The sequence below is a fragment of the Carettochelys insculpta genome, chromosome 15 (genome assembly GCF_033958435.1).
Source record: "Carettochelys insculpta isolate YL-2023 chromosome 15, ASM3395843v1, whole genome shotgun sequence".
Lineage (NCBI taxonomy): Eukaryota > Metazoa > Chordata > Testudines > Carettochelyidae > Carettochelys > Carettochelys insculpta.
In genome coordinates this window covers 38,200,351-38,217,037 of record NC_134151.1, presented here as the reverse complement: position 1 = coordinate 38,217,037, position 16,687 = coordinate 38,200,351, and the positions used below count along the sequence as shown (strand labels likewise).

Below are 16,687 nucleotides of genomic sequence, written 5' to 3'. Positions count from 1 at the left end.
ATTGCTTCCAGCTGGGCATAGGACTTCTCCTTCACGTCATCTTCGGCATCTAGCGTTGGTGCATAAACACTCATGACTGTTGTCTGTTGTTTTTTGGCAAGCTTCAAGCACAGTGTTCTGCTTCTTCATTGCCATGACCCTTCACCTCATTGACGGCAAAGCTTCCAGATGGCGTGAAGATTGTTGGTACAATGAACGGGAAGCTTTTCAATCTCAGGAGACTGGAGACCTCCACAAGCTTGATCCTGGAAATTCAGTACATGGGTGACAACATGGTTTCTGCTTTTTCTGCTGTATCCCTTCAGACCATCTTAAGTGCCTTTGCCCAAGGATATGAGAATCTTGGCCTCACTCAACATCAAAAAGACCAAGGTGCTCCACCAACCCTTGCTGACGGGACAAATCTCATGTACCTTCTATTGTTCAAAACATGATCCAAATCCCCCCAGTGCTGCAGGGCAAGCTGCACCTTATTCTCGGTTTTCTGAGTTTCCTTGAGGAACCAGAGCAGCTCAGCTGGGGCCCCAAAGAAGGCCTCGCTGCCTGACCCTGACATGGAACAAGGCGGCATGGGAAACATGGCAGCTTCTGTTGTGTTGGGGATAGGGGAGACAAAAAGTGTCTCCCAAGAGTCATCTGTGGAGAGCAGAAACACTAGAACCCCTGGGATGGCACCGGTGATGGTGGAGGCGGTTGGTAGGGTGGAGAGGGGTGGGAGTATGTAGAGAGAGAGAGGGAAGACCGGGGTCAGGGCAGGGCTCAGGGGGAAAATAAGGGGGGCTTGGGTAGAGGCAGGGGTGGTGACAGGCCTGGGGCAGGGCTTGGGGTGGCAGCAGAGGCATAGGTGGGAATGGAGGTGGGAGCAGGATCTGGGGTAATGAATATCTCCCTAGGATCATGGTCCCTGGGGTGTGGCTCCTCTCAGCCAGGGACCAAAGAGGCATGGACTAGGGTGGGGTCCTTGCCGATACTGGGTGTGGGTGGTTACATGAACCCAAGGTGTCAGATGATGCAGAGACAGTTGCTGGACCCTCCGTTGGGAGGGACAATGGCCTGTCCCCCCATTGATGGTGATGGTGGGGTCCACAGGCCTGCTGCCTGACTGCTCAGTTTCGGCTGTCACCCCAACGGGCTCAACAGCCTCCAGCACCACATTATCTGCAGCTGGGTCAGCAGCCAAGGTCAGGGGCTTCTCCAGACAGAGGGGGATGGCCACGAGGGGAAGGGGTGGCACAGGAAGCACCGGGGCTCCCCCATGGAATAATGTACCCTGTAGGTGGCTCCTTGGAAGGGCACCAGGGAGGACCCCTCCAAAGCCACCCTGTCATGCGCTGGCAGTGGCATTGGTGTCTGTAACTGCCAGTGGAATGATAAGATTTGACAGAGGTTGGGGTCCTCGCTGCCAAACGTAGCTGAGGAGCCAAGTCCCAGGAGAGGGTGTGCCCACAAGCGCTCGTGAGTACTGCTCACTCGCTGCTGCAGAAAAACAGTCCCACGTGGGACGGACATGGCAGTCAGCCCCGCTGAGAGGCCAGGAGCCAGTCTAGGTGGATGGTAGTGGAGGGTGGATGGTAGTGGAGGTAGTGGAGGGGGATGGCAGTGGAGGGGGATGGTACTGGATGGTAGTGGATGGTAGTGGAGGGGGTGCTGGTGGTGGGGTGGGGGTGCTGGTGGAAGGGGTAGGGGGACAGCTAGGCTAGGGGGAGTGCTCCCTACCTCTCCCCCGGCTGCCCTCAGCTGCTAAAGTCCCTACCCCCACCCCAGAAACAGACAAAACAAAGTCACTGACCCCCTCCACAGCCCAGCGGTGTGCAGTTGTGGGTGGTGCCGATGGTGAAGGAAGCAGCAGCGGTGAGGGAGCAGTGGTTGGCCCAGAGGGGCGGGGGAAACCTCAGAGTCCTGCTGCCAGGGGTGGAGTTGGTGGTGCTGGGGTCACTTGTCCTGTCTATGCTTCCAGGGTGGGGGGGCAGCCAGTGAGCCGCCCCCCACAACTTGCAGCAGCAACAGCAGGTGTGCTGGTGCAGCAGTCCAGGGAACAGCAGTAGGTCAGCAGCAGTCCATCCATCCAGGTAGGCAGCTGGGGGCAGGGGGTCTCCTTCTACACCAGCCATTCTGCTCTACTTGCCTCACCAGCCAGGTGTTTGGCAGCTAACTGCTGGCCGGCTGTCAGTCACCTTCTGCTGCCATTAGCCTCTCTTATGCGACCTCTGCTGGTCTGGCTTGTGCTGATTTTCAGCTCTTCGCAGGTTGGGCAGGAACATTGCAATTTTAGTGCTTATTGGAGCACTTTGGCATTACAAAAAAAGCTCTAATTTAACTCCTATTTAAACTCTTTCTTTGAACTGTGGGGAGGAACAGGTTAACCCTCACCATAGACCCTTGGAAGCAGTCCACAGCTCCTGGCTAGGACACCTGCCTATACCTTTTTCTTGCACAGGGGCTTGGCATTCAAGTCCCTAGCTTAAAAAGGTCCTTCAGTTGAAGGTGACCTCCTCATTTGGGACAGGTTAAGTACAGTTCTGCTCCTCTTTATTTACATAATAACGACAACATTGTAACCACATTTCACTATCCCTGCATTCAGGGATTTGAAAGCAGCTGATTATTTTTAGCAAGACCATTCTATCTGCTGGCTATCTGAGCAGGGTAGATGTGTTCATGTAAATGAAGTGTTTTCCTGAAGTCTCTCCTCTTCCCAGTCAATGTCGGGGGAGAATCCATTCAGACCCTGCTTAAGCAGTTAACCCCCAAAATGTGTTAGTCACGTCACAGACCCATTGATTCCTACAGTGTAAATAACAACTTAGAATGTATCATTCTGAGCACCTTAATACCCGTTTTTTAACAAAATCATCACAATCTAGTGAAAAGGTTGGGTTTCAATCAATGTTTTGTCAACAGTTTTCAGACTACTTTCTAGACCACATAGCAACTTCTAACTCATACTTCTCACAGGTAGGCGCATCCTAAATTCACCACTGCAATGGGAACATTTCAACCTCTTCGCCCTCACAGATTCTAGTGCTGATCAGTTCCCTATCACTGCCTTCGCATGTAGGACAAGTAATGCAAATCTTGGCTTTGAGCACTATTCAGAATGCTGAATTCTCTGTGGAGCCAAGCACTGAGATGAAGGTGAATCCATTTGGCTTTCACTTTCCGTGAGCAGATCCCTGAATGGAGACAAATTCTCACCTCATCATCCATTGTAGGGGCCTTGCCAGAACCCCTCACTTGCCATTTCTTTTACAATACAGTAAACACACAGCAATGAATATTTTCCCTGACTGTATTTTCCCTTTACCAAGGTACAGAACACTGCTCTCGAGTGTCACCCCAGCTCATAACAGAATTATTGTGAGGCCCGGCCAGAGAACAGTTGAAAGTGCAACACCAAGAATGTGCCTGACAGGCCCCCCCTTCCTCCTCCAATCTCCTTTCTTCTCAAAGAAATCCACAGGCAAAGATCTGGTATATACCCTGCACCCATCTCCTCCCAAACTATTGTAACCACTGAACCACAGAGTGTTGAGAGGGCTGTGGTATCTTTGCTCCTTGGTGTCCAACTGTCCGTGCTCCAACCATTAGGGTCATTCGGCTGTTGCTTTCAGTGGCTTCCCAAGAACATGCTGTTACCAGGGAAATGGATCCAGGAATGAGTGAGAAGTAACCCGTCTCGGAGAGATGTCAGGCTCACCTCTACCTGTTTCTTGTCACCAGTGAACTAACTCCCTCACAAGGTGTACCCCTCTCCAGTGTGGTGCAACAAGGAGAAGTGTAGACTCCTGCACCTGAGGTGGAAAAATCCCAAGCACTGTTACACGCTGAGGACTGACTAGCTAAGCAGCAGTACAGCGGAAAGGGACCTAGAGGTTATGGTGGATGAAAATCTGGATATTTAATAAACATTGCACCCATGTAGTCAAGAAAGCTAATGGCGTATTGGGGTACATGAGGAGGAGCATTTCGAGCAGATCTAAAGAAGTGGTTGTTCCCCTCTATTCAGCACTGGTGAGGCCACATCTGGAATATAGTATCCAGTTTTGGGCCCCCCAGTATAAAAAGGCTGCATATGTGCTGGAGGAGGTTCAGCAAAGGGCAACAAAAATGACTAAGGGGCTGGAGCACAAGACCTATGAGGAGAGACTGAAGGATTTGGGCTTGTTTAGTTTACAGAAAAGAAGACTGAGGGGTGATATAGTAGCAGCCTTCAAATTCCTGAAGGGGAGCTGTAAAGGGGAGGGTCAAAAACTGTTCTCAGTGGTGTCAGATGGCAGAACAAGGAGCAATGATCTGAAGGTAGAGAGGGAGAGGTGCAGATTAGATATTAGGAAAAACTACTTCAGCGGGTGGGTGGTGAAGCACTGCAGTGCGTTGCCTAGGGAGGTGGTGGATTCGCCGTCCCTCGAGGTTTTTAAGTCCCGGCTTGACAAAGTCCTGGTTGGGATCACTTAGTGGGGGTTCATTCTGCTTGAAGCAGGGGGCTGTACTAGACGACCCCCTGAGGTCCCTTCCAGCCCTGGGATTCTATGATTCTAAATAAGGAAAGATGCACCTCAGAAAACAAGGGCAATCCAGGAATAAATATTGAAGGCATTCAAATCCAGAGTTTGGGGGAAGAGAGATAAACACACAATATAATCAATACAACAAAACAATGAGCTAAAACAGCAAACAGTGAGCTTTCCTTGTGAAAACAGAGCCAAAGTGACCAGAGTGGGGCACGAAGCCCTCGCCCAAACCATCCCACTTGGCAGAAGGAACAAAAGGGAGATGGAAAAGACCCCTGTAGGTTTCTGTGTGCAGGCTGGGAATACGCAGTGCAATGCCTGGGACCTACAACCTTCGGGTTATTATGAAGCTTTCAGTGAGGAGAACCAGGGAGAGCCAATGAGGATGCCGACGCCTGCGGAGAGAAGTCCTCTCGGATGAGGTTCTTCCCTAGGCTGCAGGATGGATGGTAAGTCTAGACATAGTAAGTAAACACCTCTGTCTCCTTCGCTAGGGAACAGATAATGTTCTCCAGAGCAAGAGTCTTTGGTGGGAAGAGCTCTGAGGAGACGGAACCCTCAGGGCGTTCTTCTGGCGGGAAAAACCGGCTTGATCTCGTTCTACCTGACACAGTCCAGACTCAAAGGCCCTTTGTTGCTGATACAACAATATGGAGTTTATGATCACAGTTCATGGACTCCATTTGGATTTCACAACATTGTAATCATAGTATATAAAATCCAACATAATTAACATTATAAAACCCCATAATAAACATTGTGATTAACAACAGAATGTATTTAATCCCAATAATGTGCCCGCTTGGTTACATGAAGCACTGATTTACTAAGGCTTCCAGAAGGGGCTGCAAACACCCCGGGTACAGCTGCTGTACAGTTACAAACAATGTGCTGCTGAACCCGGCAGGCCCAGCCCCTCGGGGAGCGTCGCTCAGCAGTATGTGGGGAGCTCCTCAGGCCTGGCACCAGGAACACTCCTGACTCAGACTCCCCTACGCAGGCCTGCAGATCCCTCCACTGGGGCGCAGGCTTTTTGTCCTTTCCCATGGCTTCTCCTTTGCCAGCCACAGGCTGCCCCCCAGCCTTTCCCATACAGCCCCCTACCCCACCCCTTGGAAACCCTACTCTATAGGGCTCGGTCACCCTCAGCCTGCTGACCTTCTGTGCCCCATGTCTCCAGCTGCCTGCTGCTCTGAAAGCCTGGCTCCTGGACCTGGGGGATTGTTGGGAAGCTTGGCTTTTCTTTTAAAAACAACAGTATCTGGAACCTGTGATCCCAGACAAGCTGGGAAACGTAACCTCCGAAGGGAGCAAGCATCAATGAGTAAGTCAACAGGGCCCTATCACTGACATGCAGTTGTGGGGGCCTGACTCAGGAATTTTGCGGCATGGAGGTTGTCACACTGTGCTTTGTGTGTACAGCTGCTCCTGCCTTTGGGAGCAGAGAAAAGAACTCCCCACTGTTTCTCCAAGCAGCATGGGGGCCATGTGGAGCCCCGCAGCACCATAGCCCATAGAAACCTCACATCTTTCCCAGTCCCCACTATAGTGGCCTGTAAGCTGAACCCAGCCATGACCTCCGGGGCACACAAAGGGGTGGGGGAGTCCTACTGCATGGGGTCTGTTCTTCCCTCCGGCCCCTGTGCAGCACAGCCACTGCCTGCCCAGCTCCTGTGGATCCCATCACACCCATTTGCTACCTTACTTCAAGGCTGCCTGGGGCTGCTGGCTGCACACTGCTGCCATGTGGCCACATCCCAACCCTCCTGGCTGAGATCGAATTTACGAGCTGCTCTTGCAAACACGCTGGCAAGTGCTTGAATTGTCGAGTGGCTGGCAAAGCATGAGGCACAGGGCACATTCAACATGCAGTATGCTGGCTCCTGGTACAGGGTAGCAAGGATTAATATGACTGCACTTCAAGGTTGCAGTATTCAGCAACCAACAGACTGATACCCGGCATGCCTGTTTGAATGTAAATAAGTTGCCTTCCGCTGCAATGCTGCAGTTAGAATTACAAAGGCGTACACAGTATTTACCTATGGATTTCAGGAAGTTTAACTTGTCTCTACTAACATTTACTGCAGCCCCCAATGGGCATTTGAGGCCACCACATGCTTGCCCTGCTCACAAGCATCCAGTAATGTGAGCTTGTTTATGTTAGGGTTGGGAAACTGCTGTTGTTCATGCAAGCACCTGTGATCATATGAGAATGACAGGTTTAGTGCATAACAAGAGTGTTTGCTATTTGTCGGCTGGCACATGCAAGCCTCCTTCTGGAAAAGTTTTAACCAACCAACCTGGGAGCACCAAATATGCATCTGACATAGAGGACCAACCAGACATCCCGAATCAGAAATAGGGAATGACTATTTGCTATAAGGATTTCTAGAGTCAGTGACAGTTTCACGGGGATTTCCTAGTCCAAGGGCACAGCCTGACTTCTAGTCGCTATATATGGCAGGGATTCCCAGCCTATGGGTCGAGACCCAAACATAGGTCACCACTAGATTTCCTAAGGGTCACCAGCTGGGTGGCTCCAAGCCGCATGTGGCTTTGTAAGGAGCCATTTCCAGCTCCTGCCACTCACTTCTCTAGCTCCCAGTCCCTGCCCTGCTGTGCTGAAATGGAACTCAGTTTAATTGGTTTAAATACCAGCAGGAGGGATCCAGCCATTAAACTAATTAAACTGAGTGCCATTTCAGCATGGCAGGGCAGGAAACTGCCAGTGCTGCAGGTGGGGGAAGGGAGTAGGAGGGCTTTGGAAAGCTGCACAGAGGCTGCGGTGGTGGCCCAGTGAAGGAGCAGCAGCGGCACTCGTATGAAGTAGGTAGGGATGTTTTGGGACTACAAAGGATTTAAGCCTGGGGGCGGGGGAGCCGCTTGGGGTTACGAGAGGTTTAAGCCTGCGGGCAGAGGAGTGGTGTGATCTGCAGAGCTCCGCACTAGCAGATTCCATCAGACCCACAAACCACTGCCACCATGAAGACAGCAGCTGTCACTGTGTTCCTCGTGCTGGGACTCTTCTGCAGCTTTCCGTAACTTTGGGCTCGACGGAGCTCTTTGTCTGATCCCTCTAATCTTCCTGCACCTTCCCCACCACAGCACTCACAGTGAGTTCTGGAGTGGCAGGTGTAGTGGGTATGTGACCTCTCAGTTACCTCCCACACATCTCCCCTGTTTTATCCTTGGCTGCGCTCATAGGTCTCCCCTCGTAGAGGCTGAGTCAACCATCTGCCTGTTTTTTCCTGTCAGCAAAACGTCTCTGTTTATTTCCCATGATGAGGCCTTGAAAGGAGGATGTCACCATTGCTCATCAGGGTTGCAGCATTGAGTTCTTGGTCTCTTTTTTTCTTTACAGTGAAAACCTTGGAAGTCCTTGCTTTAAGGGGGTATGGACAATGCTGACCCTCAGTGGTCCTGAACACTGATATGGATCTCAACCTCATTTCCTTTTCGTTCCCACTAGCAGGACCCTACCTGAGCCACATTCTCATCCCACCCTCCATGTTCACAGATCCCAACAGCATCACTGACTATCCCCGTGCTTGTGCAATAAAATAAACTCAGCAGAATTCATGACCACTGTGATTCTTTTCCTTCTCCAAGGAGGGACTGTGCTCTCCAGTGTCTCACACCACCTCTGCAAACAGGAGAGAAGAGCCTCTAACAGACCGGGTAGATGAGAACACAAAGTGCAATGACCAGTCACTTGCACTAAAGGACTCCAGGTTTGGAAGTTTATTATGTCACTGCTTGACATGCCCTTTCCTACAAGACAGCTCAATAAGCAAACCCCAGATATGTTCCCTGTATCTGACTCCTTTCCACCCTTAAGCCTTATGGTCAGATCAAGACAGAAAACACTAAGTAGGGCCTCAGTAAAAGGCCTTTGCCAAGGAGAACAGCAAGGGATTGATGGGGATGGGATCCTGAGGTGGGGTGTAGAAACAGCACACAGCGATGGAAGGGGATGAAGGACAATACTGGGCCCCACAAGCCCAGCCCCTGCAACTCCGGCTGCTCCTGCAAGAAACAGGATTGAAGAAGACTGAGTAGCTGGGTAGGTCAAGAGATGCAGGCCCAAAGGCACGGACATCTTCTGAAATCAGGCAGGCTCAAGAGGAGGGCTCTTCTCACATGTAGTTGAGCAGGGAACGGGGCACTGCTCCTAGGCTCCATGAGACATACAGAAATCCATGAGCTGAAGGGTCAAATCCTCACCTGAGTTCTGGATGTTTAATGGCGTGGTACCCTGTTGCACAGCTGGGAAAGGAATGAACTAAGATCCCGGAACCTCACGGTATTGTAAACAGCTTGTTGGGTGCCATGTCCATGCGGAATGCCTGCAAGATCAGGATAGCATCCAAGTCACTCATGGTCAGCTCTGCCACAGTGCTGCTGGGCCCTACCACCCAGTCTAGATGAAAAAGGCTGTTAACAGGCTAAATGTCAGGTGCTTTGCTACATCAGAGCTCTCAACATGCAACCTAATCAACATGTTCCACATTCACTATGATGACAAACAGGAATGGCCCCAGGTTTGGGTGGCTATATGCCCCATGGTGCACACTCAGCCTACTTTAGTATTCCATTATGAACCAAATCAAGGGTGTGACTTGCAAGTTCCTCCAACCCTTCCTGTAAACTTGCTGAAGAGGAAATGTTGACAGGGTGGCATTCCCTCGGGGAGCTTTGTAGTGGTGAATCACAGTTAGCATGAAGTCATAAGGAAGGCACGTTCCCTGACACTCTATGTACAGTGGGGCTCTGTCTGTGGAGTTTCCTGAGGGAGCAGTGGACCAAGAGTCAAGTTCAGACTAGATGGCTGCCTCCACCATGAAGATAACAGGGGTCGTTCTGCTCTTCGCTCTGGCACTGTGCTGTTTCTACTCAGGTGAGTCATGTTTGCCGTCGCTTGTGCTGAGCCCTGCTCTGATACTTTTCTCCCCTGTAAGGATGGGGGTCAGCCTCACTCAGATCTGCACAGGAGTTTGCACCTCCCCACAGTGGCTGATTTCAAGAGCTGCTAGCTTATTTCTGAAATGCCACTGCGCAAGCCTGACAAACAGCACCAGGCTGGTTCCAATATTGCCATTCCGGCTGCCACAGATCTGCAGGGTTGTTACCGTGGTTCTTTCCGGGCTGGAAGACCCATGACTCTGCTAGTAGTTGAGGCAGATCAAGAGATTCCCACTCCCTAGAAATCGAATAACCACATAATCCCCTTTTCTTCTGATTTTCTTCTGATCTGTGGCTTAGATCCTGTAGAGGAGACATTTGCCTAGAGTAGGATGACTGTGGAAATTCCCAGCAATGTTTGCCCCATTCCTGATCTCGCTTCAGTTAATGCAGGGAATAGGAAAGCTGACATCCCTTGTGCTACAACCCTGTACCAGAACATTTGAAAAGGCTCTGTATGAAAGTGGACAGATTTGGTCAGGTGCTGGGACATGAATAAACCAAGCACCAGGAACAGAGGGGGTATCTGAAACAGTCTCATTCTCTGTGTCTTTGTTCCAGAGGCTGCTGGCCAGGCTGGTAAGGTAAGTCAAACTCTCCCTGTTCATTAATGGTGACTTTCCCCAATCTCTCGCTGGAGTGGGTCAATCGGGGTCTTTGGCTGCAGGGCTGCAGACTGCTATGTAGTGGTCTGAGCTCTGGGACCCTCCCTCTTGGAAGGTACCACAGCTCAGTCCCCAGCTCAAACCTAAATATCTACACAGTGATTGTGCAGCCAGAGCCGAGGTCAGCTGGCCTGAGCTAGCCAGGAAGTCTAATGGCTGAGTGAGCAATATGGTCAGACAGATGGATTCCACACACTATCGTATGGAAAAGTCAGCTGAGGGTCTTAGAAAGGCACTGGGAGCAACTGAGAAAGAGCAGAGAAGGGGACAGTATCACAAGAGCGCACTTTTTTTATATTTAAACATCTGCTGCCTGCAAGGATGCTCCTTAATTCACATGCCATATGATGCAGGTGCAATAGTGTGTCTTAGACCAGGGTGTGAGAGTCTGTACCCATGTGTTCACTTCTTTTGTAAGACTGTGAGAAATTTTGCAGAATATATGTCTTGTGAGGAATCATTTTTAGAACTCATAATCTGCTGACCATTATTGTCCTGTTAAAATACGTGCAGCAACATTGCATGCAAAGCTCATCTGCCAGTACCCTGGCTACAATGTGAACGGATGAACAGCCGTGCAATATCAATTCTCCAGCCTGGGCTGCCTTTTACAGGCTTTGCTGTCTGTGGAGATGTCCTGTCACTCACACACCATGTGACATAGGTTCAGGATCACCTTCTTACAGGGAGATGGGCTCAGATCCTCCCGGCAGTGAGCGGGGAATTGGGAAGTCAGTTCATCAGAATATCAGCAGACATAAGAGATGGGATTAGACACTGCAAACTCCTAGGGATCGTCTCTTCCTCTGCGTTCAGACGATGCCCAGCCCCAGGGGAGGGTGGCAATTTGGGGGCACTGCTGAAATGCACACAATATGGCCAACAGTAAAATTCATGTTCTTTGTAGGGTTTCTGCAGTGAGTACAAGACACCTCCAGAAATGTGCACCATGCAATACGACCCTGTCTGTGGCACTGATAACAAAACATATGGAAACGAATGTGTGTTTTGTGCAGCAGTCTTGTAAGTAACAGAATAAACACTAAAACACAACCGTGATGTAACTCAAGTGCCTGCCTGCGCCCATGTGTCAGTACCTACTAGAGCAGTGATGGGCAACCTAGGCTAGTGAGCTGGCCATGTCAGTGGCCCTCCTTCACCTCAGCAGCCTGCAAGATTACCACAACCAAGACTGTCCTCCAGGAGAGGGTAGATTTATTCACTGGGCTTGTGTATCTAAAATTTTCAGGGAGTGCTCATTGGCCTGTGGCAGTGTGCTGACTGGATGTAGAGAGAGCGCGTGGCTGTCACAGTCAGTTGTGTGCAATCAGCATGCACCTCACTTTGCATGCCCTTGCTTTATGTGTGTGTCATTTTAGTAATGCTACGAAGGAAAAACTACATGGCTGGAAACCAGTGGAATCTGGCAAAGTTGAGCAACCTTAGGAACAGCAAACAAAATGTCTTGCAGGCTACATGTAGAACTCCAGTGGGCCACATGTGGCCTGTAGTTTGCCCACTATTGTGCTAGAAGCTGGAGTCAAGTACCTCAGTGTAGTTTTTCCTAAAATCAAAAGGGCTCTGCTTATTTGGTGTAACCAGGGAATCAGAAGCTTTGATCTCATTGGTCATAAGGGTCACAGCACTGAGCTCTGTGTCTGTCTTTCCTTCTAGTGAAAACCTTGGAAGTCTTTGCTTTGCACATCATGGAGAATGCAAGCCACGTGATGACACCAAGGAAAGGAATGAACTTTAGCTGTTAGTTCCCACCAGCAGATCCCAACACGGAGCCATGTTCTCATCTCACCCTCCATTTTCCAGGGCTCTTGACAGCATCACTAATTTCCTCTGCAATAAAGTAAACTCAGCAGAATTTATTACCTGTGTATTCGTTTCCACATTCCAAGGGAGGGACTCTGCTCTCCTGTGTTGGGCACAGGCTTGCCACTGGTTTCAGGGGCAAAGGGAGAAACTGCACAGGGGCCCGGTGGACTTAAGCGGGCTGGGGCTGCCACTGCCACTGCTGTTGGGCAAAAGTCAGCATGGTTTCTGCAGAGGGAAGTCGTGTCTAACTAATCTACTAGAATTCTTTGAAGGGGTTAATAAACATGCGGACAAGGGGCACCCAGTGGACATAATATACCTAGATTTCCAGAAGGCCTTTGACACGGTCCCACACCAAAGGCTTTTATGTAAATTAGGTGGTCATGGGATAGGAGGAAAGGTCCTTTCATGGATCGGGAATTGGTTAAAAGACAGAAAACAAAGGGTGGGTATAAATGGTAAATTTTCACAATGGAGGAGGGTAACTAGTGGTGTTCCCCAGGGGTCAGTCCTGGGACCGATCCTGTTCAACTTGTTCATCAATGATCTAGAAAATGAGGTAAGCAGTGAGGTGGCAAAGTTTGCAGATGACACCAAGTTGTTCAGGACAGTCAAAAGCAAAAGGGATTGTGAAGAACTACAAAAAGATCTCAGCAAACTGAGTGATTGGGCAGCAAAATGGCAAATGAAATTTAATGTGGGTAAGTGTAAGGTAATGCATGTTGGAAAAAATAACCCAAATTACACGTACTACATGATGGGGTCAAATTTAGCTACGACAGATCAGGAAAGGGATCTTGGTGTTATAGTGGATAGTTCTCTGAAGACATCCATGCAGTGTGCAGCAGCAGTTAGTAAGGCAAATAGGATGTTAGGAATTATTAAAAAAGGGATCGATAATAAGACAAAAGATATCATACTTCCCCTATATAAAACTATGGTACGCCCACATCTCGAGTAGTGCATGCAGATGTGGTCTCCTCACCTCAAAAAAGATATATTGGCATTAGAAAAGGTTCAGAAAAGGGCGACTAAGATGATTAGGGGCTTGGAAAGGGTCCCATATGGGGAGAGGCTAGAGAGACTGGGACTTTTCAGTTTGGAAAAAAGGCGATTGAGGGGCGATATGATAGAGGTATATAAAATCATGAATGGTGTGGAGAAAGTGAATATAGAAAAATTATTTACCTTTTCCCATAATACAAGAACTAGGGGACACCAAATGAAATTGATGGGTAGTAGGTTCAAAACTAATAAAAGGAAATTTTTCTTCACACAGCGCACAGTCAACCTGTGGAACTCCTTGCCCGAGGAGGCTGTGAAGGCCAGGACTCTATTAGGGTTTAAAAAAGAGCTTGATAAATTTTTGCAGCTTAGGTCCATAAATGGCTATTAGCCAGGGATAAAGTATGGTGCCCTAGCCTTCATAACAAGGGCAGGAGATGGATGGCAGGAGATAAATCACTTGATCATTGTCTTCTGTTCTCCTTCTCTGGGGCACCTGGCATTGGCCACCGTCGGCAGATGGGATGCTGGGCTCGATGGACCTTTGCTCTGACCCAGTATGGCCATTCTTATGTTCTTATGTAGCCCTGCCCAGGTTCCAGGCCCTTTCAAATAGCCCTGCTGTGGCAGCAACTTCAGGGAGCCAGGGAACTGAGATCCAAGGAGCTGCAGGACAGGAGGGGGACTCAGAGGTTGTAACCATGTGAGTGAGCAGAGCTGGGAGAGCTGGCAGCCAGCCTGGGAAGAGGACAGACTGAGCTCTGGGGCAGAGCTGGAAATGCGACACTGGGGAGCAAGAGCCAAGGGGTGGCAGAGGAACCCGCTGGAAGGGAAAAACGTGGAGCGGTGGGAGCAGAGATTAGCAGGGACAGCTGAGGGGAAGGAGAAAGTGGGGGAGGACCAGGACCACTGGGATGCAGAGGTGAGCTTGTGGGACAGAGAGGGGAAGGAGCTGAGCCGGGTACAAGACCTTTGGGGGGCAGAGCTGGGTAGAGGGTGGCTGCAGGGGGACATGGGGAGAAGGAGCTGGGCTGGACACAGAAGAGCTGGGGCCAGAGCTGAGCAGGGTTGCTGGGGGTGGCAGAGATGGGAAGGAAGGTGGGAGGGGCACCTCCAGGCTGGTGGGGAATGGGCTTGGGACCTCACAGGGGATCCTCTGACTGAGAACTGGCACTTGGGGAGGGAAGGCTTGATGCTCTGTTGGAGACATGGGGACAGGGGACCCACTGATTGTGCTTTCCTGGGGCCCAACTTCCTTCCAGCCATCCTGGCTGCATGAATGCTTTCTGCAGCAGACCAGCAATCTGCCAACTGCAGCTGGCTCTTCACGTGCATTGACTGCCCTACGGGAGCCTGCCAGATCTCTGACCATTCTGATGCTTGGCACAAGCTGATGGCATGTGGCGTCCTAGTGACACGTGAGAGTCGGGGAGTGGGTAGACATTGCCGACACAGACTAAGGAGCTTGGTATCAAGGGGCAGCCCACACTGACTCAGGGACCCTGGTTTGATTCTCAGACTGACAAGAGACTGTAACCAAGAGAGCAAATGCCAGTAGGAAGGGTTTGGCAGCCTGGATTCTGCCGGAGTCTCCAGGTCGAAGATGGGGACACCCGGTGAGCTAGCACTCTGGAGACTGGGGTCATGGAGGGGATCCTCAAGGAATCCATTTTGGAGCATTTGGAAGGGGGAAAAGTGATCAAGAGAAGTCAACATGGATTCACCAAGGGCCACCTGTACCTGACCAAGCTGATTAGCTTCTAAGGTAAAGTAACAGGCTCTGTGGACATGGAGAAGTCAATGAATGTGATATAGTTTGACTTTAGCAAAGCTTTTGATACAGTCTCCCGCAACATTCTTGCCCATAAGTTAAGGCAGTGTAGATTGGATAGATGGATTGTAAGATGGATAGAAACCTGGCTTGACGGATGGTCCAATGGGTCATGGTCAATAGCTCAATGTCTGGTTGCCAGTCAGTTTCAAATGGAGTGCCCCAAGGATCGGTTCTAGGGCCACTACTGTTCTACACTCAGAATCTGTGCTTGTGAGTGGGGAAGCATTGCCTCTCCAAGGCACCCAGGGATGTGTGAATTTCCCAGGCTACTGAGTGGGGGCTCGAGCCAGTTCTGTGTGAGGTGGATGAAAAGGAACCCCTAGATATTGAACCCGGCCCTTGAACCTGGCATATTTATTAATTCCCTGGTTGAGGGGATGGATTGCACCCTCAGCAAATTTGCAGATGACACTAAACTATGGGCAGAGGTAGATACATCAGAGGGTAGAGATAGGGTCCAGGATGACCTAGACAAATTGGAGGATTGGGCTAAAAGAAATCTGATGAGGTTCAATAAGAAGAAGTGCAAATCTTGCACTTGGGATGGAAGAATCCCAAGCACTGTTACAGACTGGGGACCAGTGGCTAAGTACCAGCAGAAGAGGAACTGGGGATTATAGTGGATGAGAGGCTGGATATGAGTCAACAGTGTGACCGTGTACCCAAGAAGGCTAACGTGGGTACATCAGGAGGAGCATTTTCAGCAGATCTAGAGAAGTTATTATTCTCCTCTTCTCGGCACAGGTGAGGCCACATCTGGAGTACTACATCCAGTTCGGGGCCCTCCCAGTATAGAAAGGATGTGGACACACTGGAGTGGATTCAGCAGAGGGGAACAAAAATAATGAAGGGGTTGGAGCACATGACCTGTGAGGAGAGGCTGAGAGATTTGGGCTTATTTAGTTTGCAGAAGAGAAGAGTGGTCGGGGTGATTTGACAGCAGCCTTCAACTTCCTGAAGGGGGGCTCTAACGAGGATGGAGAGAGGCTGTTGTCAGTGGTGACAGATGGCAGAACAAGGAGCAATGGTCTGAAGTTACAGAGAGGGAGGTGAAGGTAGGATATTAGGAAAAACTATTTCACCAGGAGGGTGGTGAAGCACTGAAACATGTTACTGAGAGAAGCAGTGGAATTTCAATCCCTAGACGTTTTTAAATCCCAGCTTGACATAGTCCTGGCTAGTACCAGATAGGTAGCCAGCCGTGTTAGTCTGTACCTTGGAGAACAAGAAGTCCTGTGACACCTTATAGACTAAAAGATATTTCGGAGCATAAGCTTTTGTGGGCAAAGACCCACTTTGTGACGTCTATAAGTCTATAAAGCTGCGTCTACACGTGCACGCTACTTTGAAGTAGCGGCACCAACTTCGAAATAGCGCCCATCGCGTCTACACGCGTCAGGCGCTATTTCGAAGTTAACTTCGACGTTAGGCGGCAAGACGTCGAAGTCGCTAACCTCATGAGGAGATAGGAATAGCGCCCTACTTCGACGTTCAACGTCGAAGTAGGGACCGTGTAGACAATCCGCGTCCCGCAACGTCGAAATTGCTGGGTCCTCCATGGTGGCCATCAGCTGGGGGGTTAAGAGATGCTCTCTCTACAGCCCCTGCGGGGATCTATGGTCACCGTGGGCAGCAGCCCTTAGCCCAGGGCTTCTGGCTGCTTCTGCGGCAGCTGGGGATCTATGCTGCAGGCACAGGGTCTGCAACCAGTTGTCAGCTCTGTGGATCTTGTGTTGTTTAGTGCAACTGTGTCTGGAAGGGGCCCTTTAAGGGAGCGGCTGGCTGTTGAGTCCGCCCTGTGACCCTGTCTGCAGCTGTGCCTGGCATCCCTATTTCGATGTGTGCTACTTTGACGTGTAGACGTTCCCTCGCTGCGCCTATTTCGA

At 50.2% G+C, this 16,687-nt stretch overlaps 1 protein-coding gene across 1 annotated transcript; it reads left to right on the top strand.

The window, feature by feature from the left end:
* Positions 1–9,350: 9,350 nt before the first annotated feature.
* LOC142021284 (ovomucoid-like) lies at positions 9,351–11,894 on the top strand. Its single transcript, XM_075009911.1, has 4 exons — positions 9,351–9,408; positions 10,035–10,057; positions 11,046–11,161; positions 11,813–11,894. The coding sequence occupies exons 1-4, from the start codon at positions 9,351–9,353 to the stop codon at positions 11,892–11,894; spliced, it is 279 nt and encodes a 92-aa protein (XP_074866012.1).
* The last annotated feature ends 4,793 nt before the right edge of the window (positions 11,895–16,687 follow it).